This window comes from Carcharodon carcharias, chromosome 13, assembly GCF_017639515.1.
Source record: "Carcharodon carcharias isolate sCarCar2 chromosome 13, sCarCar2.pri, whole genome shotgun sequence".
NCBI classification, from domain to species: Eukaryota; Metazoa; Chordata; class Chondrichthyes; order Lamniformes; family Lamnidae; genus Carcharodon; species Carcharodon carcharias.
In genome coordinates, this window is record NC_054479.1 from 95897215 (window position 1) to 95921562 (window position 24348).

The 24348-nt window shown below is 43.4% G+C and overlaps 1 protein-coding gene across 1 annotated transcript in view; it reads right to left on the reverse strand.

The window, feature by feature from the left end:
* The window catches only part of ptpro (protein tyrosine phosphatase receptor type O), a 139795-nt gene that overhangs the window by 54864 nt on the left and 60583 nt on the right, over positions 1 to 24348 (reverse strand). Inside the window, exons 8-15 of the mRNA XM_041203103.1 lie at positions 17826 to 17946; positions 16859 to 17052; positions 14540 to 14651; positions 11352 to 11503; positions 6197 to 6317; positions 3571 to 3708; positions 2740 to 2747; positions 180 to 315 (exon numbers count right to left, since the gene is read on the reverse strand). Of these exons, the coding sequence (XP_041059037.1) occupies positions 180 to 315; positions 2740 to 2747; positions 3571 to 3708; positions 6197 to 6317; positions 11352 to 11503; positions 14540 to 14651; positions 16859 to 17052; positions 17826 to 17946 (982 nt within the window). The remainder of the gene's footprint in view (positions 1 to 179; positions 316 to 2739; positions 2748 to 3570; positions 3709 to 6196; positions 6318 to 11351; positions 11504 to 14539; positions 14652 to 16858; positions 17053 to 17825; positions 17947 to 24348) is intronic.

Below are 24348 nucleotides of genomic sequence, written 5' to 3' on the forward strand. Positions count from 1 at the left end.
ACAACACTCCAACTAATACAAGCGATTTTGTAAAGCACAGAGAATGTGCTTTAAATTTGAAGTCAGGATCTCAACAAGTTACTGTTGCCCAATGATGTCTACATTTGTAACTAAAACCTAATGCCCACCTTATTATATCCAAGAGGTTGTTCCAAAACACACATTTACACCGGCAGTACCTGTTGTTGAGATCGTGATGAAAACTGGAGCACTGTAACGTTCATAACTGACACTGGTCACGCTGCAGTTGTAGGAGGTTGATGGCACTAGATTGGTGAGTGTAACAATGGGTGAGTAAACTGTGGCCTCTTCTTTCTGAAAGGAGGAGAAGGAAAAATCAAGCTTAGACACTGGTTGGGATTTTCCAGCCCCACCCATCTGCTGGGATCTTCCAGTCCCGCCAATAGTCAATGGGCTTTTGGCTTGCCTGCTGCATCCCCTGTGGTGGGTCTCGCCATGGTAGGGCCTCCTTTATTGATCGTTGACAAGGGTTATAATGAACTCAATTGGCTGCCTGCTCATACAGCACTGAACCCACCTCCCCAAAATGGCTGGCACTGGCAAAGTGTTGGGTAACTGCCTGCGCCGGCTGGTATCAGTATTTTCCGTTCCTGACATTGGTGAAGCCAGAAAAGCCTGCCCACGGAGACTAACCTTCAACCATTCATGAAATTATAAAATATATTTGAGCGTGTCTCATTGTTACATTTTGCAATTTTTTACATCTGCTTAGTAACATTTATTGTTGTTTAACTTTGGTTTAAACTTTTTTGAGTTAAAGATATATGTACAGTCAATGGTGGAACTTTAGTGCTTCCTTTCAGTCACACTGGCATAATGTCATGGACGTGTATTTTGTGCAATGATTCTAAGTTCCAAGTTTTGTCTATGCTTTCAGGAAGGTGCAGTTAGACCGAATCTCTTCACCATGATGGATAGGAGACAAGTGAACCAAAAAGTCACCTGGGTCACTGCCATTCACCCAGTTGTCCATGGTAAGGGTAGGGCATGGGTAGAAGTGGAATAGTTGGTCACCTACCCATCTCCTGGTTGGGGAAAAGGTTCAGAGAAGCCTCAACAAAGCAAGAAACCCAGTTTATAAAAAGGATCAAAAATTCTGATAATGAGACAGTTTAGTTTCCAAAACAAAGCGTTATAAATTAAATTCATTTAGAAATTAGATCATTTGTCAATGGGATTGAAAATACTTTGCACCAAACATAAATGGACATTAACAATCAACTCCCTACCTCACCCCAGATGCTTCATTGTTGACTTTAAACTGATGCTTACATGAACTACTTCAAGCCATCTTTGTGGCTGTTCCCTAATGCCACAGGGTTGAGGTATGAGGAATGATTAGGAAAACTGCAGCCTTGAAAGAAGTCAAGAGTGAGCTGATCAGATTAGGGTATGTGAGACAGTAAATGGGAAGGAAAGTGGAAATCCTGAAAATTTTTTCAAACTAAATTGCACGAGTAGGACAAGGGGTCATAGGTTCAACCTGGTAAAATTAAAATTAGGACTGACTTGAGGACATTTTTCACACAAAATGATTGACACATAGATTGAAAATGTTTAAAGATTTTTTAAAAATTAGTTTAACCTTGGGCCAAAGGAAACACTAGCCAAGCTCATCCCTAATTGCCCTCAACACATCGAGAGTCAACCACAGAGTTGGGACTGGAGTCACATGCAAAGCAGATTAGATAACGGTTTTACAACAATCAGTTAGTACCAGCCCACAAAGGACTTATTTATTAAATTCAAATCTCCTAATTTATCATGGAGGGATTTGAACTTAACCTCTAAGTTGATATTCCAGTCTCAGTCACTAAACTACCATAGCCAGTGCAGTATGAGGAGCGTGAGGTCCAAGTTTATAATATTATAGCTGGGCTGTCAATGACTGCAATTTAAACACATCCCCCAAGCAGTTGTGGTTTGCGGTACCTTAGGTTTACTCATTCAACCAAACAGCCTCATTGCCCAAAGGCAAATTGCTGTTTATGCTGGTAACATTTTACTTCTTAATGTTTCCTTCATACATTGAGCTGTCTGGTTTTCAATTACAATACAGAACAAACAGATAATTATTAAATAAACATTACCTACTTGTTACCATAGCTCCTTGCAAGATGTTGCAGGCAGGCACCCTAACTGGCTATTCATAGTGGCTTAACTACGTTAGGATATTTAACAAAGAACTCTCTTACTAGCTGCTCTCCCAAGCTGACTGTGCTGTCATCATCAATCTTGATAGCAAAACTGCAACATTGCAGAAAGTTATATAAGGATATGAAAGAAGAAGAAAGAGGCATTTACTCAACATTCTAAATAGATTACATCACAAGAAATAGCAAAGCTAAAATCCTGAAAGCTTTTAAACAGTGTTTGCTTAAAAAAAGAAACTTTTTGAAAAATCATACCAGGAAAGCACAGTGCTGCAAAATTCTTTTTTAACTCATTATTCTCCAGACTGCTGACTCCAGAACTTGGCTGTATACTCCCAGAGTGGAGAGGAAGTCAGAAAGTCTCACACAGTGCCATAACTGCTTGAGAGCAGTACTGGCAGAAGTCAAACAACTCATCCACCCATTCCCTATGTTTCAGCTGGAGAGAGGCTAGAAACCAATGAAACCAATGGGTTTGTACCTTGGTGGGGCAAAAATTATGCTCATGATGTCTCGCGCTTTCAGATTTCTGAGATTTGAGTTCCCAGCAAAGGATCCTGATGACTTGTGAGGCTTCAGCAGATTTGAGGCGATATTGCAGTCCTAACACTCTAGCCATATATGCTGTGCTGTTTCATTGATCAAAGACAAAAGATCAATGAAAACATGGTCAGTGTTTAACAGGGGATGAGACCTGTGCTCATTTCAGATTAATGTCCATGATCCTGTGGAAGACCATTCTGCTTCAGGTCTACTGAATGACAGATACTGGGTTGATCAGAAGGGACTCACTAAAAAAAACCACTCTTCCCTGTATGGAGATTCCCATTAACATGTGCAGTTCCATGAAACCAAGCACAAAGCAAATAAAGTTGGGGAGGTCCAAATAGAGTTTTTCAAAATTATAGAAGGTTTTGAGAGGGTCAACAGTGAAAGATGGCTTTCACTGGCTGGCATATTGATGGCAATGGATCATTGACTCAGGACAATCACTAAGCAAAAATAGAGTAAAGTTAGAAGCAGTAGGTAGCTGAACGTCTTCGTGGCCAATAATTATATTCAACTAGATTAAGATAAGCTTTAACTTTTAGATATTTCTTTTTTGATAACTACCTCAGAATATGGGACAATTGTCACCTGTCTTTCTGAAGGACAACTGGGTCCATGTGCCTAACTATGTGAAGGCATCAAAATAAGTCCACAATCAGCTATGATGATATTAAACATAGGAATCCCCCTGCACTCAGGGTATAGATTAACCTTGACAGTTGACCTCGAATGCAGTTCACCTAACTGATCCCATGAATCCAGCCACATCTGCCTGCATTTAACCCTGTGACCCAAGTGGTGGAACCAAACTTTGAGCTCATGGGTATGAAAGTGAAGAGCAGCCAACCAACCTTTCCTTCATCTCTTGTTCCAACCTGTTTGCATGTGACCTGGTAATGATCAATGACCCCTTCCTCTACCCACAGGAGTGTCACAGATGTTTGAGTCTTGTTAACAGCAAAGAGTGACTTCGGGGAAGCTGGCTCTGTGAACAAAGAGTGAATCACAAAACAGAAATAGATTAGTGTACTCTTACGCTTGCTAAAACAACAGACTTGGACAATTTGATCCTGGCATTTGTAATGAAGCTGGATAAACATTCCTCCACACCAGCTAAGCCCGTCCCCTGAATTTCAGAGGCCAAATAGCAATCACCCCTCTTAAATGGCACCGTGATGGGGGGGGGAGGAATTTCTAAATGACTGTGAAGTGCTCCTTCATGGTGAAGAGGGGACAATGGTGGAGGCAAACCCAGGCTGTTCTCGCACACCTCCTAGTGGCTGCTGTTTTGCAGCAGCACTGTCAAGAGTTCTGTGGCATTGCACTCATCTAACTGGGGGTCTAACTGGGGAAAGGAGAGAAAGCAGTTTAGGGACGAATGGGTGAAAAAAAAAATCACCCATTATTAATGCTCTAACTTATACCAGTAATGCAGTCACAGGTATGCCTAGGACAAAAGTATCAGCCATGCATTGTGAAAAACCAAAGCACTGCACATTTTACCTTCAGAGCTGTGCATGCTACCCTGTTATTCAAGGGTGCAAACACCTTCAAACAGGTATGAACTGGGCTCGGTGTCTTGGCTTTAATTTCAAGGCAACTCGATTCAGATTCAATGTTTCCACTTATCGTGACTGCTGTCACACCTGTCTAGCTGCACTCTGACCATACCCTCAATCCCTTTTCTCTCCAAATATTTGGCTGATTGTTTCTTGAATCTGGTTATTCTGTCAGCTTTAATACATCTCATGGTTATCAGCATTGTAAAAAATTGGCTCCTTTATTATCCTTTGAACAAAAGTGGTCCATTTAACTTTCTGTTCTTACTCCAGGTATCCTAATCTTTTTAAGCTAGTGTCTCCTGAGATTTCAACACTTCACCAAAATTAATGATTTATATCCATTTTTTCAATGTCTTTCATTTCAATTACAATTAAGGTTCCTGCTTTGGGAAAAAGAGGAAAATGTCTAACTTCTTTAATATTTTCATGTTTAAATTTCAGATACCTGGAATCATCATTGTTTTTCTAGCCATCCATTAATCACCTATTAAAAATAACAAAGGTCCAAAAGAAGTTCCTGAGGTAAACGACTGGTAACATATTTGCATTTTTCAACTTTAAAGACCAGATCAAAGAGGCTGACATGGCCCTCAAAAAGTTGATAACTGAGGAATAACCTGAACATGAGAGAACAGGTAGTTACTCGGTCACATCCAACCTCCGCTGTTTCAGTTTATGAAAGCAGTCTAATCCCTCTGGACCCAGTTCACAAAGACTCTGGAGCCCACTCAACTCCTCACCATTTCACAGAGCCACTCTCATCTCCAGTTCTCCTCAATGGGATTTGCACTGTTCTCCCCCCTCCCAACCCATTAACCAAATTAAGGTGGCACTTTTCTTCCACCCCACCCCTTCAAACTGAGAGGCTTGCTTCACCCCCAAATTCATGTTAGCATTTTTCTTCCTTGCACATTAAAATGGCCCCCAAAATGCTGTTCCAAGCATCAGCCTCATTCTCTTCCCACTTCATTGCCATATTTGTTCTTTTTTCCTTACACTGCCTCCTCTTCCACTGCCACCTATTCTCCCTCTTCCCTTTTCACTGCAATCCATTTCCAGTCCACCCACCATATGCAAGTCCAGTGGGTAATGCAGTGGGCCAGGTCCCTAGCTGCTTGTTGCCACGATTATGGCCTCTGCATCCATATGTGAGAACTGTTATTTTCATATAGGGATACCAATCCTGGCTGTCAGTTCTGCAGCTGGTGAGGACAGCAGGCAGGAAAGTGGCTCCAATCGATCAGTTCAGTACCAAACTCGGGGGAGTGGTCCCAGCTGCACTCATCTTTATTCGAATTAACAAACAAGATTTACTGACCTGGCCCCAACATGCTATTGGGGTGGATTACTGATGGTTGGTATCTATGCCTATTTTCCGACTTTCAGTGAAGTTTACTTGAAATAATTAAAGTTGGTCCAAGTCATGAGGAGTCTCTGCCAACTTTCAATCTGCAGTTTGTTTCAAGTCTGACTAATAAACTGGAATTCCTCTATATGTCAAAACCCAAACTGCCAACTCATTACCTATTGACTCACATGCCAAGGCTAATGGATAATCTTGTTTGCTTTTGAGCTCCACCCTAACTTGTGTCTAATTTATGCTCAGTTTTACTAAACTTAACTCGGACTTGCTCATTAAATTTATCATGTATATGCAGCATTGGTTTAATGAACTAGATCATGGGAGGCTACAAACCTTGATCCACCCAGTCTTCACATACATTCCTTATTCCAGTTACTATGTGACTTGGCTGGGTTAAGCTTTTATGGTTTTCAAACTTTTTATGCTTGTTGAATAACACATCAACACTAATGTAGTGAAACATCATATCCCATAGGAATTAACAGAAGTATCAAAAGTCCCTGCAAGACAAATGATAGTGACTAATTAAAAGGATAAGAATTACTTACGGAGTTGAATTATTCGTGGAGCTGAGGTGTTGCTGCTTCCTTCTGTGTAGGCTACAACAGTTAGGTTGTATATGTCTCCTGGAGGCAGTTGAAGTAGTGTTGTCATTTTGCTATGTGGCACCTGTATTATTAAACAGCAGATCCTCCTAATTACTAAGCAGGAAAGCTTTGTCTTTGAACCAGCATTTGAGCCTCATTGTAACTAAGATATCTTGTGAATGCATCAAAAGATCCTGGACAATAAAAGGAATGAAATGGTTCAGAGACCAGTAGGAGAATGATGATGCTGCAGGGATGAGTCATTTGACAGTAAGAATATGACTAAAATAAAAAAAACTTGATCTATTGCAAGAAGGTAGACAAATTGGAGGGAACAGGGACATGGGAGGTAGTCAAGGTAAGTAAAATTTGTAACTCCTCAAGATTGAGCTTCAATTATCACTTCTGTTTCATATATTAAATTAGCATCTGCAATATCTTAAATTCTTCAATTCAATTCTGCAGATTATTATTAAGCTTAATTATTATTATTAACTTATATGCTCAGACCTCTAACTTGTGCACCTTCAACCATTCCTAGCCCTTCCCATTGCCCCTCTGTTTAACCAACTTCTCTCAATCCCACACTTGATTGCTCTGTTCCCAGTCATCTTCAAACACATCATATCGCTGAGCACGTGCTCCTTTCATCCCTTTTCATCCCAGCACTTCCCAAGACAGCCTCCCCCGCACTTGTCCGCTGCTCAGAGATTTTTCTCCCCCCTATTCTCTGGTAGTGATCCCATCTTCTTCAAAGCCACCATCATCACCCAATTCTCAAAGAATGCTCCATCTCCTCTCTAGTCTTGCCAAATTCCATTGTATCTTCAACTTTACCTTTGCTTCAAAACCTTGGAATACAGGTTCCCCATTGAACTAAAGACTGGTCACTCCCTGTTCAACTGCACTATGCTGGTTTCTTCCCCACTGACACCATATAGTCCACCATGGTGAAAGTTACAAGGACCATCTTGAACCTGATCCTTTAACATTGTTGACTTTCCCTTCCTCCTCCAACATCCATCTTCTATAGCCAATCTCTAAGGCGGGCTTCCCAAATTGTCGGTCGCGATCCCAAGTGGGATCACAAGACGAGATTTTAGGGCTGTAAGTTCCAAGGCAGCAATGGCTGCCATGGAGCTCAGACTGAGCACTAACAGCTGTGTGAGGCCTCTTTAAATCTTTGCTGGGCATGGCCTAATGGACAGATCTTTGACGCCTGATTCCAGCTGTTAAAAAACACTGCAAAAGGTGTTTTTTTTTTAAAAGAAACCCTGCAGTTTAAACACATCCCACCACACTCAACTTCAATCCCCCCCGCACCTGCCCCACCACCATTCAGCAGCTGACAGTCAACCTCTGGTTCAACAACTTTCATACCCCTGAGTTTTACCCCCAGGGTCACTAGAAGTCTGGGCCATTAAAATGGGGGTCACACTGGGAAAATGTTTGGGAAGCACTGCTCTAAGGCATTAAACTTTCATGGTTCCATTCATGCAGGCCACAATACAATCATGTGTGCTTGAAGAAGATCTGATACATCGTGAGTGGTAAACCCCATGAGAAGTGCATCTGTCCTTGCACTCTAGATAGTAGCAGCTGCTACATTTAAGCTGGCAATCCAGAGTCCTCCATTGGAGACTCTGCCGTACTCAGGAGATATGTTCCTGGATCAGGGAATCCCAGCCATCCTGTGTCTCCACATGAGCCTCTGATCTCTAGGTGGCTTTGATGTGCCTCCAGCTGGTCCTCACCCTCTCATGGGGTGGCACCTTCTTATCCACCTCGAGGTTCACTTCTCTCTGAATGGCCATGTTTTGCAGAGCACTACAGACCACACCAATATAGGAAAGCCTTGAAGGGGCATCCCCTGACTAGTCAAGGCACTAGGCAGCATCTTCAGGAGGTGCCTGGGCTGTTCACTGGTGAAGAGATGGCAGTGGTTGTATCTCTCCTGTGCCTCACTTGTGGGGTTTCACGCAGGGGCTAGAAGCCCTCTCTTCACCAGCTAACCCTAGTCCACCAGGAGCCATCCACAGAGGCTCTGTGATGGGATGAACAGCGTTAGCACCTGTGACTTCCTCAGGATGAGTGAATCATGACATCTGCCAGGACTTTAATGGCCACATGGGTGCTATTGATCATGCCCTGCACCTGAAGGTATCCAGTCATTGAAGCAAACCCCATGCCCTCTGTGCCTGTCTGGCCGCATCTGTTCTGAAGGTGACAAAGTCAGATATCCTCATGGTGCATTCATCACCTAAGATACACAGCTGTGGGTAGGCAATTGCTAGATCCCACACAGGTCAGTTGCCAATCCCTCAAACAAGCCTGAACCTGGAGGGTTCAGGTCATTGTCAGCTTGACAACTTTTAGCATAGGGTGTTCCCTTGAACCTTTAGGCATTAGATTATCCTTGAGGAGTGTGCACAACCCAGGCACCATCTGCCTAGATAGGCACAGTTGTCAGTGGCACTGCTGCTCCTCTGGTGGCAAACTCAAATCTGTGGGTATTGCCTTCTGACTCCTCCTGCCCCCAGACCAATACCTGACTGCCATCATCTAACTGCCTTTGTTGCTGGAGCCACTACTCTTCCCCACTGCTCCAGCCCTGCTCCCATACCATATACAGCATCGGGTAGGACCACAGCTGCCAAATTTCCTTTGTATCTCGATGAACGAGCCATTCTCCAGGACAACACCCCACCCCCAAATTCTCAGTCAACATTCCCAATCCTGGAGCTCTGTTTGAACAATGGTGAGTCAGTAGCTGTGCACGAGCTCCTGGTTGCTGACTGTTCCTTTTATACTTACTTTTTAATGGCTGCCTCTTCAGCCGAGGGTTTCCTGTGGTGTAACCGCCTCCACTACTTAGATGAGGTGTTGACACAGGGTGGGGGTCTTTGTATCTCTGAAGAAATTGCTATCCTTCCTCAATCTACCCCTCAAATGTCTAATTAATCAACCTTAATGCTCACCCGCTGCTACAGGTGGGAGGCTGTCCGCCCTGAGAAGCTGCCTCGGGATAAATCACATGGGGGCAGCTACACATTGGGCACCTGGCACAGCATGGACTTGCTCTACCTCCATGACAAAACCTTTCTCAGCTTTTCTCAGGTAGACTAAGTGAAAGATTTTCTTCCTCAGCGCTACTTTGAAAGTTATTGCGTATTGATCAATCTAAAAAGAGAGTTTAGATTTTAAGGCACAGAAACAGTTCAACAGTGATGCTTTCAGAGTGCGCCTGTACTCATGTAGCAGCACATCAGATACAGACGCACATCATCTGGAAAAGTTAAGAACTTAACATAAGAAATAGGAGCAGGACTAAACCATACAATCCTTTGAGCCTGCTTGGCCACTCATGTAGATCATAGCTGAACTCTTGGATCATCTACACCAATTCCACTTCTCTGCCCTATCCCCATATTCCTCAATTCCTTAGTGCCCAAAAATCTATCAGTCTCAGTCTTGAATATACTCAATGACTGAGCATCCGTAGTCCTCTCAGAGACAATTCCAAAGCTTCATAACGCTCCAAGTAAAACAAATTCTCCTTAGCACAGTTCTAAAAGGCTGACCTTTTACCCTAATACTATGATCCCCAGCTCTAGACTCTCCAGACAGGGGAAAAAGCCTCTGAGCACCTACCCTGTAAAGCCATCTCAGAATTTATACATTATCAATAAGTTTAGATCCATCCAAACTTGTGAGAACATAGGTCCATTCTATTCAATCTCTCCTCCTAGAACAGCCCTCTCATCCCAGGAATCAATCTAGTGAACGTTTCTTGCATCCCCTCTAGGGTAATATGCCCTTCCTTAGCTAAAGAGACCAACATTGTGAAAAGTACTTTAGCTGTGCTTGCAGCAGAACCCTGCATAACTGCAACAAGACGTCCTAAAACTCCAAGGGGAGAATTTTCTCCCCATTGGGGGGGTTGGGCAGGAGTGCGCGTGGGCAGACGCGCAGCTGATTGCCGCCCGCGATCGGCTGGGAGGCGCCATTTTATGTGGGCAGGCCAATTGAGGCCCACCCAATGTGACACATGCCTGGAAGCGCTGAGCGCTCCCTGTGTGGGCAGTGGTGGTGGTGGTGGGTGGGGGGGGCCGCGGTGGGTGGGGGGGGTGTTGCCTGAGTCAGGGAGTAAAAGAGCGCAGAAATCTTCCTGAGGCACTGAACAGCCTCAGGGAGATTAGTTTACGTTCTGAGAATTTTAATAAAGAAAACAAAAAATTTAAGACATGTCTCCTCGTGTGAAAGTGTCACATGAGCTGGGACATATCTATGAATGTTATTAAAAATTTTTATAAAACTTTAAATACCTTCATGAAACCTCGTCTCGCCCGTGGATGAGGTTGCATGATAAATGTGAAGGCCAACTGGATTCTTCACCTGCCCGCCAACCTAAAGGTTGGACGGGTAGCTCAGTTTATTGTTTTAGTTGATATTTAAATGACCTTAATAGGTCTTTTACAGTTTGGTGAGCGCACAACCAACTTGAGTGCATGCCCACCAAACTGAAAATCTGAATGACGTGCAGTGACGTTGGGACGCACGCCCGACATCACTGCGTCATTTTATGCTTCGACAAGTGGGCTTCGCTGTTGCTCGCCAACCCAAAAATTCTGGCCCAAGCCTCTCGCAAGAAAGAGTAACATCCCACTTGTCTTCCTAATTGCTTGACATACCTGCATGTTAATTTTCCATGATTCATGTACAGCACAAGAACATCCAAATGTCCCTGAATGCCAACATTTACTGGTCTCTTAACTTTTGAAAAACATTTTGCTTTTAAGGAAAACAATACTTAAAGTTATTGGTTTTAGAATTTTGTACAAAAGTTGTATTCAAGATGATCATGTTCCATTTAATGTCTGACTACTTATCTGTACTTATCCATAGTTCTGTTCCTGGCTAACCCTAAGATATAAACTGAGACAGCATTCCTTCACATTATTCAGACTGTTAGTAAATCTGAAGACTGTATTAATTATCTGATCCACTACAGAACAGAAAAGAGGAATGACATCCCAAATGGCTTATCCAGGAGCTACCTAATATGATCAAATTCAACTTGCTTTAGCATCATATCAAACCAAAAATGTATACTTGCACTTTTTTTAATGATTCTTCGTCCAACAGCTACAACCAGCCAGTAAGGTAGGGTTGAGTTGGATGATCCAGTTGTAGCATCACCATAAGTCCAGCTAACAGAGAGTATGTTCTTAGAATATTCCAGCCAAGTAATCTCTGGAGCCAGTGGTGCTGTAAGAAAGACAAAGTAGAAAGAATACTTTAGAAAGGCTAATGTGAAGAGATTGAAGGATGATCATCCATGTATTTGTTACCTATAGACTTGACTATTTCACCGCTAGCTTCCTATCTTCTGCTCTTTTTGTAAACTTGAGGCCATCCAAATCTCTGCTCCTAGGCTCCTAATTCATGCCTAGTCTCTTTTCCCCACCACTCCTGTGTTCACTGACCTACACTAGATACTCTGGTAAGCAACACTTTGATTTTAAAATTTTGATCCTTGTTTTCAAATGACCTCCATTGACCTTGTCCTCCTGATCTCTGTAGCCTCTTCCAGCCCTACAACCCTCTGAAATGCCTGTGCATCTCTTGTGCATCGCCAATTTTAATTGCTCTATCATTGGCCACGCCTCCAGCTGCCAAGGCATTAAGCTCTGGAATTCCCTCCCTAAATCACTGCTTCTCTACCTGTCTCTCCATCTTTAAAACGCTCCTTAAAAGCCACCTCTTTGACCAAACTTTTCATCAGCTGCCATAATATCTCCTTACGTGTTTTGATGTCAAATTTTGATTCATGGCACTCCTGCTGAACAACTTTGGAAATTTTACTCCATTATAGGTGCTTGTTATTGTTGTACTAATCCTTTCAATACAATGAGACATGTAGAATGCTGCTTAATCTAAATGAAGGAGCTCATCAAAATGGGAACTTGGTCAACACGTACATAGATCTTCATGTCCTTATTTGAGAGAAATGTAAAGTACAATGGCCTGGAGTTTGTGGTTCTAATGAAACTGTCAATGTTCACCTTCATACTTTGCATCTTTTGGCACGTGTTGTTAAACAAGGAAATCCAGAAGTTGTTTTCCATGATTTCCCCACTCGTCCATAGGATGCACTGTTGAAGTCTGTGCAGATGGATATCTTAAAAATCACTTGAACTGACATGAACTTCCACATTTTACACCATTAGTCCTGCTATAAAATTCTTGAAAAAGTTACACCTTGTTGCATGAGGTGTTCTGGGTTTCAATGGTGTACTAAGTCATAATTATTGCTGAACAACATTTCCAGCCCCATGAAATTTTATATTTGTGGAATGTAAAATTTTTCTATTATGAGAAAAAAAATTCATAGATTTTAAATTTTTATAAAATTTATATTTCAGCTTCTACCTCCAAGCCATGTACATGTCACTATCTGTTTTTTTCTCCATAAAATGATTAAACAGTGAAGGGTAACCACTGTATTTACTTCCTGGTTTGCTGTCTGTGAGAATACTTCAACGTAATTAGCTTGCCTAGATTCCCTGGTGGCATCACCGTTGCTGGAGGTCCCCTACAGCTGACGCTGGAATGAAATTAATATTGCGAAAGGAGAAACACACACCAGAGATCGCTAGATTTTTGCGGGTAGCTTTTCTTGAGGTCAGTTCTAAGTACCCTCACCTTACCACTGACCTCAAAAGCCAGACCATTGTGCTTCAGAGGGTGACATTTACAATTGATTTGGACACAGCCTAAAATTCAGCCTCAGGTTCTCCTTCATTAACAACTTAATTTATTTAGTGCCCGACAGGGCCGGGAAACATATCTGCAAAAGGAGATTCCTCTCCGTCTTCTTTTTGACTTCTCTGCACAAAAGCAGGTCTAACCTACAGCACCGCCATCTCCACCATGGGTTGGGCAAGGAGGCAGGTCCTGAATCTGCCCCAGCTGCAAGGGGAATCAAAGCCAGTGCTGTTGGTTCCAATCTGATCCATACCCGCCATCTAGCCAACCGAGCCCCAAGGAGTCCAAGTTGCTGTGACAACATACACTTTTACATAAATGTTGTAATCTGGGGCTATGGACAGTGATGGTAGAGGCTCCAATGTTCTTTCCATCACATGGCTGACCAGGAATCTCTCCCACTCTTACTGCCTGCCATAGGCATGTGTTGGAAGGATTTACAGGTTGGTACTCAACCTATTTGGCTGCATTATGAATGCACCTTCCTTGGTCATCAAGTTCTGGAGTGAGACTTGAACCTGGAGCTTCTGTCTCAGAGCAGGCACACTACCCACTGTGTCACAAGGTCTCCCTTAAAAGGAGCTTAAGTGAAGATAATGGACTGGACGATCCCTGCCGTGGGCGGGGTCGGACAATCCCACCCATGGTATGTTGAGGGATATATAACCTTAATCAAGGTATAGGCTAATCAAAGACTTAGCAGAAAAGCATTATGTGTTATGGCAGCTCTTAATGGGTAAAAATTGATTCCATAACATCCTAGCTAAAACAGTAAAGTCTAGTACAAACAAGGAAGAATATTACATCAGCTGCCACCAAAAACAGATGAACTGGTCACTCATATATTTGCTGTTTCTGGTTTCTTGCTGTGCACAAAGACTGCCATATTTGTTAAGAAGAAAGCTGCCTGTCCTTCAGAGGTAATCAATTATATTTGAAGTGCTTTGAGATGTTCCAAGGGTATGAAAGATGATAGATAAACATGAATTATTTCAATCTGTATTGCCAAAGAAGCGCTCAGGTAGATCAAAATTGAAGTTACAAAACACTATGTAACTTGTGGGGAAATGTAAAAGTAATCCAGATACAAAATTAAAAACATTTCCGTCTTAAAACACAAGAGCATTTTCTACTTTGTGTCCAATGGATGTGCAGAAAGACAAATTAAAGGAATGAGTTTGTGTATAACGGCCTTGCACATCCCTGCTCCAATTCAAGAAACTGCAAAGTTTCCTTCCAGAAGGACAAGGGCAGCAGATAGATGGGAACACCACCACCTGGAAGTTTCCCTCCAAACCACTCACCATCCTGACTTGGAAATGTATCGTTGTTCCTTCACTGTCGCTGGGTCAAAATCTGGGAACTCCCTCCCTAGCAGCACTGTGGGTGTACCTACACCACCTGAACTGCAGTGGTTCAAGAATGCAGCTCACCACCACCTCCTCAAGGACAATTAGGGATAGGTAATAAATGCTGGTCTATCCAGCAAAGCCCACATCCCATCAACAAATTTTTAAAAAAGCACACTGAGCTCACCTGTTATATAGCTTGTCAAAGATCTGTCACAGCAACTGTTTTCAGGCTCTCCCCAGGACACCATAGTAACACGGAACTCATATCGTGAGGCTGGTCGCAGGTCAGTAACAGTCTGACAATGAAACACAGCAACAAATTTCACGGAGAATTAAGAGATAACAGCAAACGTCAAGCAAAAAGACTTCTTTAAAATTCATCATTTTGCATGACAGGGTGAAAATGTGACCGAATGTAGTATATACACCATTTAAAAGGCATGTAACTGTAAACGTGTGATTATTCTGTAGGGAGTTTTGCAATGAGACTGCCTGCAATTGGATATCAAGGTATCACTGGAGATGCTTAGTAGAAAGAAAAATTGAACGATTATGTTTTAAACATGGAGTGAACTCGTAAGCTAGCATTCTAAAACCCTGCTGCAAGACATTTGGACTCTAGATGAAATGCACTTTATCTCTCCTTGATCCTTTGGCTGTTCATTTTTTAGCTCACAGTATTGGACCCAATGATTGGACTGATTGCCCTGTTTATTAGGCATGGAAATGTATGTCCCACACCCTCTATTGTTTATACATACACACACACAGCCCTCCCTCCTTTTTACTCTAATCTGGCCATTTCATGGGTGCAGAGCAGTAGATTAGATTGTAGCTGAGCTGTCAATATTGACATCTGGCTTTATAAAGGATTTCGTTGCAATGGAATGTGTGTCTCTGGCTACCACCCAGCTCTTAATGTGATCCATTTCTTCTTTATTTTCTTGCTCTAAAGTAGGGTATGGAAGCTGTTGGCTATGACTGCTGCAAAATGTAAGATAGGACCCAGGACATTTAGCCATCAATTCTCTGTCTTCGATGTGGAGAACGACGCAGCTATGAATGGCTGAATCTGGAAACTTATTCTTAGTGACCAGGCCATGGTACAGTATTTTGATTAAAAATACTCTTTAAATAAAGAGGAATGTACATCATCACTCTGCTTTTGTTGAAACAGTAAGTAATTTATCACATTACATTAACATGTTGCTCTGATAAGAATTAAATATTTTTGCCCAAGATTTAACTTGGTATTGTATCTTTACTTCTGTCATGGTATACAAGAGGTTAAAGGTTAGCCGCACTCAAAGATGGCATAAAATATGCCATTGCTCATTTTAACATCAATGTTATATACTTTAATCATGGGGTGAGGGAGAGTGGAGAAGATTTCGACCTGCCCAATTCTGCTCTTAAAACAGGCAGGTTGGTAGCAGTTGTTCCTAGGAGGTGAGTTGTCAATTTAAATATTATATTAAAAATGAGTGCTGAGTTTTAATGGGACCATTGTAAATCTAAACCTGGACAGCCGAATTTCCTGGAGCTCAGGAAACCTGAAAGCTAAAGCAGGCTCTGTCAGATCCAGGAGGAAAGTACCTTTCCACTTGCTGCTGGCCCCCGAACCTCTCCCTGGGGGAATCAGACTCCCCACCCCTCTCCCACACTGGATTGGGGCTTGGGCTTAACTGTCTGTACAGTCCCTTCTCAGCGTTCTCTGCTTGACTGGAAGCCAAATCTGTCAATCGGGCTGCCATCCAAGCAGAGACCCTGTGTGCATCATCTCATCACACATATATTGTGGAGTTAGAACTCCACAGTGCACAGGGAAACCCTATCTTCTGGATTTCCTGTGTGCCTAAACCCCTCCTCCACCCCCCACCTGCTCCTGGCAAGTCAAAAAGTTAAGATTCCTGCCTTAATCTCGTCAAGTGTCCAAGGGAGGGAGAGGGGTGGTGGCAAATCATCGAATTCAAATACAAAGATTTTTTGAGATTTTTATTTAAAAAATGGACAATTTAAATTTGTTTGTTCCTGGTCATTTGGTGGGAAAATATTTCTCAGTTTATCTGCAGTTCTAGCATGAAAGTCATGCCAGATAGCTCCTGTGGAGGGCAAGTGAAGGAAAGGGGCCATAAAATCCTGGATTAAGTGAAAGTCAAGTGTATGATTGATTCTGTCATTGTCCAAAAACAAGAGGCAGTAAATAAGGGTAACTGATGAAACCAGCAAGCTCAATGAAAGGGAAGAGCGATCTCTGTTCATCCCCTGGTAATGCTACCAATTTATCTGAGCACTTGGGAAAGTCAATGCACTCTGGGGAACATAAGGAGGGAAGAGAAGAATGTACCCTCTATGTGGTGATCTGATAGAGTGAATCAATGGGATGAAAAACGAAGGGTGGGCTATCTGCTGAATCACTTCACCATCCAAGCGATGAGGGTGAAAATCTATCGTGATGAATCCAAGACCCCCAAAATGTAATCATTATGGTGAAGTGAATTACCATTGAGGTTGTTAAGGCAATTGTGAATGGAATATCTTGAATGGTTTTCCATTTTGAGTTTTGGTTCACTGGATCATGATGGTACATTTCCACAACATACTTTTTAAACACCACAGAGTAAGGTCTGCTCCAGCTCAACACTACAGCTGTGGGGCCCAAAGGGTATAATATCAGGTTCTTCACTCCTGATGGGTCTGAGGAAGGAAAAATAGGTTTGAAATTAGGAGTCTGTCCACCATTAAGGAGACTTTTATGAGAAGTAATATTAACCTCTGTTCCATAATTAATAGCCAGAGTGTAACTGAGTTGGATAAAATAAACGAACCCTGGAAACACACAACTTCAGCATCTGAATAGGGGTTTGCTGGACTAAAGATGGAGCCAATAAACTGTAGCATGAATTCTCTGATTTAATGTTCCCTTCAAGCAGGCCATGTTTGTAGCGTAGGACACAAAAAAGGCCTTGGATGTGGAGATCTTCAGCTATCGGACCCTCCTGCGCATTGGTTCAAGATGCAATACCCTTCTGGGTCCCTGGCATTTAGGAGATGAGGAACTGAGCAGAACATGGCATTCTTTATTGTTCTGTTTACTAGATTACTGTACATCAGTGACCATACTTCAAAAATACTTCATTGGCTGTGATACACTTCAGGGTATCCTGAGGTCACGAAAGATGCTACATGGAAGGAAGATGGGGATATGGCTAGGATTCCCACTGAAACATGTTGCAACATGATTCCTTGTGATTAATGTTAGGCTATATTAGCACAAGATTTCACATTTGAAACTCTTCCCCTTGCAGTTTGTAGTTCAATATTAAATAGAACTTTATTCATAAAAAGAGCAAAAAGGGCGTTAAATCTGATGATTAGTGTTTGCATCCAAATGGCTTTTAGAAGTACTCTTATTCATGTTGAGCTTGAGAGATTTTTGAAGGCGTATTTACGGATTCTTGAATACTTACTCAAACCAAATGTAAGTGGGAGAGAAGGAGGACCGACAGCAGGCCCATTTTTCAAGTAGACCACAACCTGGTAATATGCTCCAGGCATTAGGTTTTCAATGATGTTACTGCTCAGATTTACCTGATAAAGTAAAGAGATTAATGTAAGTAATGTCTATTTTTCTATTTTGAGATATATAGAAACCTATCTGCTAATTCGCTAACTCCTAACACCTCCAAAATGATTACAGTTAAGTCAGTGCTCAGATATCGCACATCACTCCTTTTCATCCTTCACAGTCAGATTTTGTCTATTTTATTTATGCAGATCGATTCCTTTAAAGCATGTTAATACTTAATCTTATATATATATATAACGCACACAAGTCTGCACTGGAAATCTCATTGTTGGTTCCCCTTATGTATTGTAAACTGCATTATTAATATTCCAGCCTGGTGCCATTTGTCATTAACACTAGAGTTCGGAGAACTTCTCTTCATCATTCAAAGTACATAAGTCTATTTTCAAACAAGATTTTAAAAAAAATGATTTTTGGCAAATGTCTGGACATTATAAATTAGAATTATAAGAAACACAACTGAAACATTGAACATTGCTTTGCACATAATATCTCAAGGCTAAATAAATTATGTCAGTACTGAAATGATATACAACCATTAGTGTTTAGTGAAAGGACCTCTCATTTTAACAGTCAGTGAACCAGTGAATAGATTCAGGTCTAATGCAGAGATCAATTATTTGATCCAGCTGGGAGTACTGGGAGAAAAGCTGGAACGTGCATTCAGTAGTAACACTAGATCTATGTATTACATAGCAGATGGGTTATTTTACATGGTAAGGAACAAGCTTATTTGTGATGCAGAACATTAATGTGACTGTGCAAAAATGCACTTTCTAAAACAGTAGCTTTTAAGTAATGTCTATGTGGTTTACATGTGATAGTTCTGCTTAAACCACTATTTGGGAGCAAAGCAATAATGAAGCAATTTCTATCAAATATTCATTCATTATTTAATACACAGTCCCAAGTTTAATCATCTAGTTCAAACAAGAAGAATCTGCACTCATAGGTAGTAACTGTGCTCCGGCATACGCCTATCGGTCAACAAGACATTTTTAAAGGTATAATGTTGAGCATGCAGGAGAAATGCATTTCCAAAACCAACAAACTCAGATGAAACAAATATGAAAAATAAACGGAAACAGTTAACAAATGTAAAGCAAGATCAAGAGGAAACTGTGCGTACACAAACCCTTCAAAGAGAAAGGAGAAGGAAGCTTCTGGGATGAATAAAAATATTCCAGAAACACATTAAAAGATGATCAGACAGGCAAAGAAAGAATAAAAGCACTGCAGTTGAGGTTAAGCATAGAATGGTAACAGCACAGAAGGAAGCCATGGCCTTCTTGTGTCTGTGTTGACATTCTGTAAGAGCACGTCAGCTAGTCCCAGTTAGTCCATGGCTCAAAGATTGATGTGGGAGAAATGGGTTTCAATCCATGGTGCATTTGCACTACTACTGAGGAAAGAGAGAGCTGTACCACTGGGATGGACTTTATTTGAACTGTGCCAGGACCAGGATTCTGGCGAATCATATATCTAGGGTGGTAAAGAGGGTTTTAAGATAAATAATAAGGTGGAGGGTTCATGTGAGGGGAGATTTAGAAAGTTAATGAGAAAGATGAAGGCAATAGCGCAGGGTAGCGATACGGGTAGTAATAACCAGAGTGCAGTAAGAAAGGACAGAGCGTACAAACATTAAGATTTTACCAGCAAATAGGATCATAGTAAGGAAAATGATAGAATTAAAGGCTCTTTATCTGAATGTACACAGCATTCATAATAAGATGGATGAATTGATAGCACAAATAAAAATAAATTACAGAGACCTGGGGCAGAATTTTCTGCCTGTCAGGCCCGACTCAATCTCCGGCAGGCAGGGAGCCGATCCCCGCCGAAAGAGTGCACATCTCCCTGAGACTAAGTGCTGCCTCAAGGAGATCGCTGATAGCAGTATAAACATTAAAAATAGAAAAAAAAAATCCTTAACATGTCCCCCTCATGCGACAATGTCACACGAGATGGGACATGTTAATAAATTTCACTAAAACTTTATTCACCTTTTTAAATCCCTACATGAAACCTCATCCCACTGGTGGATGAGGTTTCATGTTTTCTCTGTTTGTTGCTGGGGCTCCTGGCCTGCCCACCAACTTTAAGGTTGGACGGGCAGGTCCTTTAATTGTTTTAATGATCCTGTCAATGGCCTCAATTGGCCATTGATAGGTTGGCGGGCGCACAGCTGATTTGGCTGTGCCCCCGCCTTCCTGAAAAGTTAAATGGGGCGGGATGATGTCGGGGGTTCCCCCTGAAGTCACTATACGTTATTTTACGCATCGGCGAACGGGCCCCGCCCCCTGCTAGCCAACGGCAAAATTCAGCTCCTGGTTGCAAAGTGACAATGGCAGAGAACTGAAAATTCAAGGGTATCTGACATTTCAGAAAGATGGCAAGAAAGGAAAAAGGAGGTGGGGAGGCTTTGTTAATGAAGGGTGATATCAGTACAATAGTGAGAAATGATCTCGGCACAGAAGATCAAGATGTAGGGTGGAATTTTCCATTTATGAGACTAAGTGCGGCGATGGGTGGTTTTGGCAGCACCCACCTTGCTGCTTGGAATGGCGGGAACTCATGCCTGGTTCCGTGTTTGGAAGCTCATTAATTATGCACAGGTGGGTATGAGACCGATTCACCTGGCTGATGGCGAACTGATTCTTCTGCTCACCTTCAGCTGGCGGGGTTGAAGGTCTGGGTGCCATATTTACAGGCCAGTCGAGCACACACATCTCATTCTCTCCAGCCCACCTGTCTCCATGTCTTCCATGTATAAGAAGAGGGCTGTAAACCTCAAGAAGGCTGCAGCATCCTGATTTACCCACCAGGCCCTTGAGGCCTTGATCAGAGGAGTGTGGGTGCACAGGCATGTCCTGTATCCCAGGGATGGATCCAGGAAGCAGACCAACCTCACCTCTCTGGCTTGGGAGGCCTTCACACAGGAGGACAGCATGCTGGCAATGTACCCGAAATGCTATCCAGTGCAGGAAGAGGATGAATGATCTCATCCGCTCTGCCAGGGTAAGACATCCCTCAACTCCCTCCAATATCAAACTCTCATCATGGTTTCATACACTCAAATGGCTACTCTCTTCAAGGATCTCATACAACCACTAGCACATATGATCACTCATTTTCTCATGGAAACTTTCAAATCACCACCATCCCATCTATCTTGTTGCCCGCACTCCATCCTCAGCTCCTTCTGGGGAGGGCTCACCACACAGGGGAACATGCATCTCACCCAACCTCTGCTCCATCCCCTCTCATCACATGCCTTACTTTTGTCTTCACACAGGCCAAGCTGGGACACAACAGAAGGTAAAGAGTGCAGACCGGGGGAGGGACAGCCGATATCATTGTCCTCAGTGAGTTCAAGGAGGCTGCAACTGAGCAGGCTGGGGAGGACAAGGATTGCTCCTGAGGGCAAGGGGAGATCAGCCTCTCCCAACAACCTAGTATGGATCATAGCTTCATCATCTCGTCAAATCCTGACATTCACAGTGAGTCACATGATGCCATCTTATATAGCTCATGCCCATCAACTGAAACTCTATTCGCTATTTTCAAGGTAGCAGCAGATCGAGGCCCACAAGGCAGCCGAGCTTAAGTCCGAGCCCCCAGAGCACGTCCGAAGAGGAAACCCTGGAAGAACTGTCAGTGCACTCACCTGCACCCTCCACCAGCTCAGAAACACACACATTGAGCTTGGGCTCACTTTCTGGGGAACACCTCACTGACACGTCCCCATAGCAGTCAGAGGCAGGGACAGCCCAGGTCTCCGGCAGTAGGAGGGCTGCTGGAGACCAGTCACCCACTCAGCCTGAGTCAGATGATGAGCCTCTGGAAGTGGTCGCCAACTCAATGCTGGAGATGCAATGACAGGCAGCGAAACATTAGGCAGAGATTTAACAGTCACTCAGCAAACAATGGAGGAGTTCATCCGCGTCCTGCCTGATGTTGCGACACTGACATGCTAATGCCTCGAGGTCACCACGGGAAGGCTAGAGACCACCATGGAGACCTTGGTCCAGCGGGTCTTGCCGGATTTGCACTCAGCCCCACACTCCATGACCACACACCCTGGTGGGCACCATCAAGATGTAGTTGACATGAGGATGAGGCACCTTGACCTGCCTCCATGTACACCATCTCCTGCAGGAGTCAGTGTGGGGTCCTTTGGCACCCACAGGGACCACGAACGTCAGCCGGACACCTCGGGGGCCTCCTCTCAGGACACTCCAAGGGTGTGCAGCTGCTCAGATTCCCCTCTGCCTTTGACCCCATCCACTCCAGCTTCTCAGGCTGCTAAGGGCGTTTCTGCCCCTGAGCAAGAGACCCTAATCAGGCTGGGGCCCTCCAGGCCTTGATGAAGCAGCTAACAGGCTGCCTCCACCTCTGCTGCAGATGCTGGGGCTGCACCCAGGCATAGGTTAGGAAAGTTAAGAAATTTTGATGTCACTTTTGGTTCATGGGTGTGTTATAACTGCAAAGAAATGGTACTTTTGTGAAGACATTTCATGTTTATGTGAACGTTTTGATCAAACAAAGGCGTTGTGATCTTGTGCACTGGGATCCTCTTATCACAAGGTTTAACTTTCTTCCCACTCTGATAGTGTCTCATTGTGAGATTCACATTCCTGTGATGTCAACCTCAGTTGAATTAGCCTCGCACCCTTGTGTGATGTCAGGGAGATGTGTTTAAATCCTTATTGGAAGTGTGTGATGTAAGCGTTTCTAACCCTTCTTCCTCATGGAACACCATTGAGTGAGGGCAGCTCATCAGCATCGATAATCTAGCAGCATTTGTGTCAGAAGACAAGACATGCACGGAGCAGGAGATCCCTAGGCATGTCCACATCGCAGTGGCATCATTAGATAACAGAGAAAGCTTCAAGTCTTCTCTTGCATTGCTCTTGTTCCTCAGTGCACTCTTAGTTCACAGGGCACCACGGGTCATTGCAAAGATCATGGCCTGGTTATTCATGAGGCCAGAACGTGTAAATGTGAATGCAGGACTTGTTCGCACTGCAAGTGGGTGGACATCCCCTGAGATGAAAAGGAATGGCATTGAGGGCTAGGAGATATGTGTCCATATTCCCTCCCTTAACTTTACTTTTCATGGGTCCTGTCAGTAATTCAAGTATCATGGACACGTCTCCCATGTCTTCCTTCCTCCATGGCGTGATCATGCTCATCCTGACCCTCAGCAGCCTCCTGAGGTTTCTGGGCCTCCGGATATTCCAATGAGCTCTCATTCGCTATCATTTCACCCTCTGTGGCAAGGAATCGCCTCTTTGCATTGCCAGATTGTGAAGGGTGCAGTACACTGCGATGATATGGGAAACCCTTTTGGGAGTGTATTGTAGTGAGCCACCTGAGTGGTCCAAGCATCTGAAGCATATCTTCATAAGCCCTGGAGTCTGCTCTATAAGGGAGCGTGTGAAGCTGTGAGCAACATTGTACCTCTCCTTGGAATGACTCTGAGGGCGATGCACCAGTGTCATCAGCCAGTGTTTCAGGGGTTAACCCTTTTCCCAAGCAGCCATCCCTGCAAACATAAAGGCCCCTCAAAACTGTCAGGCACCTGGGAGGGACTCAGGGTGTTGAAGCCATGACAACTTCCAGGGTACTGTGCACAAACGTGCAGTATATGCTCCCGATGATCACACACCAGTTGTACATTGATGGAATGATAGCTCTTGCAGCTTATAAACATTAGGGCCTGCTGCCAAGGAGCCCGTATAGCCACATCGGTGCAGTCCATTGCACCCGGCTCTCTTGGTAAGCCTGAAATGGCGGCGAAACCAGTGAATCTCGCTGCCTGGCTATCTTTGTCCAGAGCAAACCTGACATAATGGTCGGCTTTCCTGTAAGGGGCATCTGTGACCTCCTTTATGAATCAATGTTTTGTGGACTGAAAGATGCCACACAAGTCCCTGTTGATTCCTGGAAAGAACCAGCGACAAAGAAATTTAGCACTGCGGTCACCTTCCAAGCCACTGGCAGGGGATATCCTCCAACACAACGTGGTGTCAGGTCTTCATGAAGAATGTGGCATATGCGATGTACCAGAGCTCGGGACAAGTACAGATGTGCCCTGCATTGTCTCCCACTCATTTGTAAATAGGAGATTCTTCCTCAATATACCCTTGGTCTGGCGAGTTGCCCCCATTGTCTGAGTCTCTCCTCCTGACCTTCCTGTTCATGCTCTGGTTCCGCTTGACCATGTCCCTCCTGCTGGAGCTGTGCGCGGAGTCGCCTCACCCTCCTTCACCTCCTCCATTACATTCGGACCCTGACAAAGGCAACATTGAGCCCTGGATCTATATGTGCTTTTGCCTTCTCTTTGAAATGAAACATTGAAGACATTAATGATTAAAGGATCAAGAAAGTAAAGCTCAGAG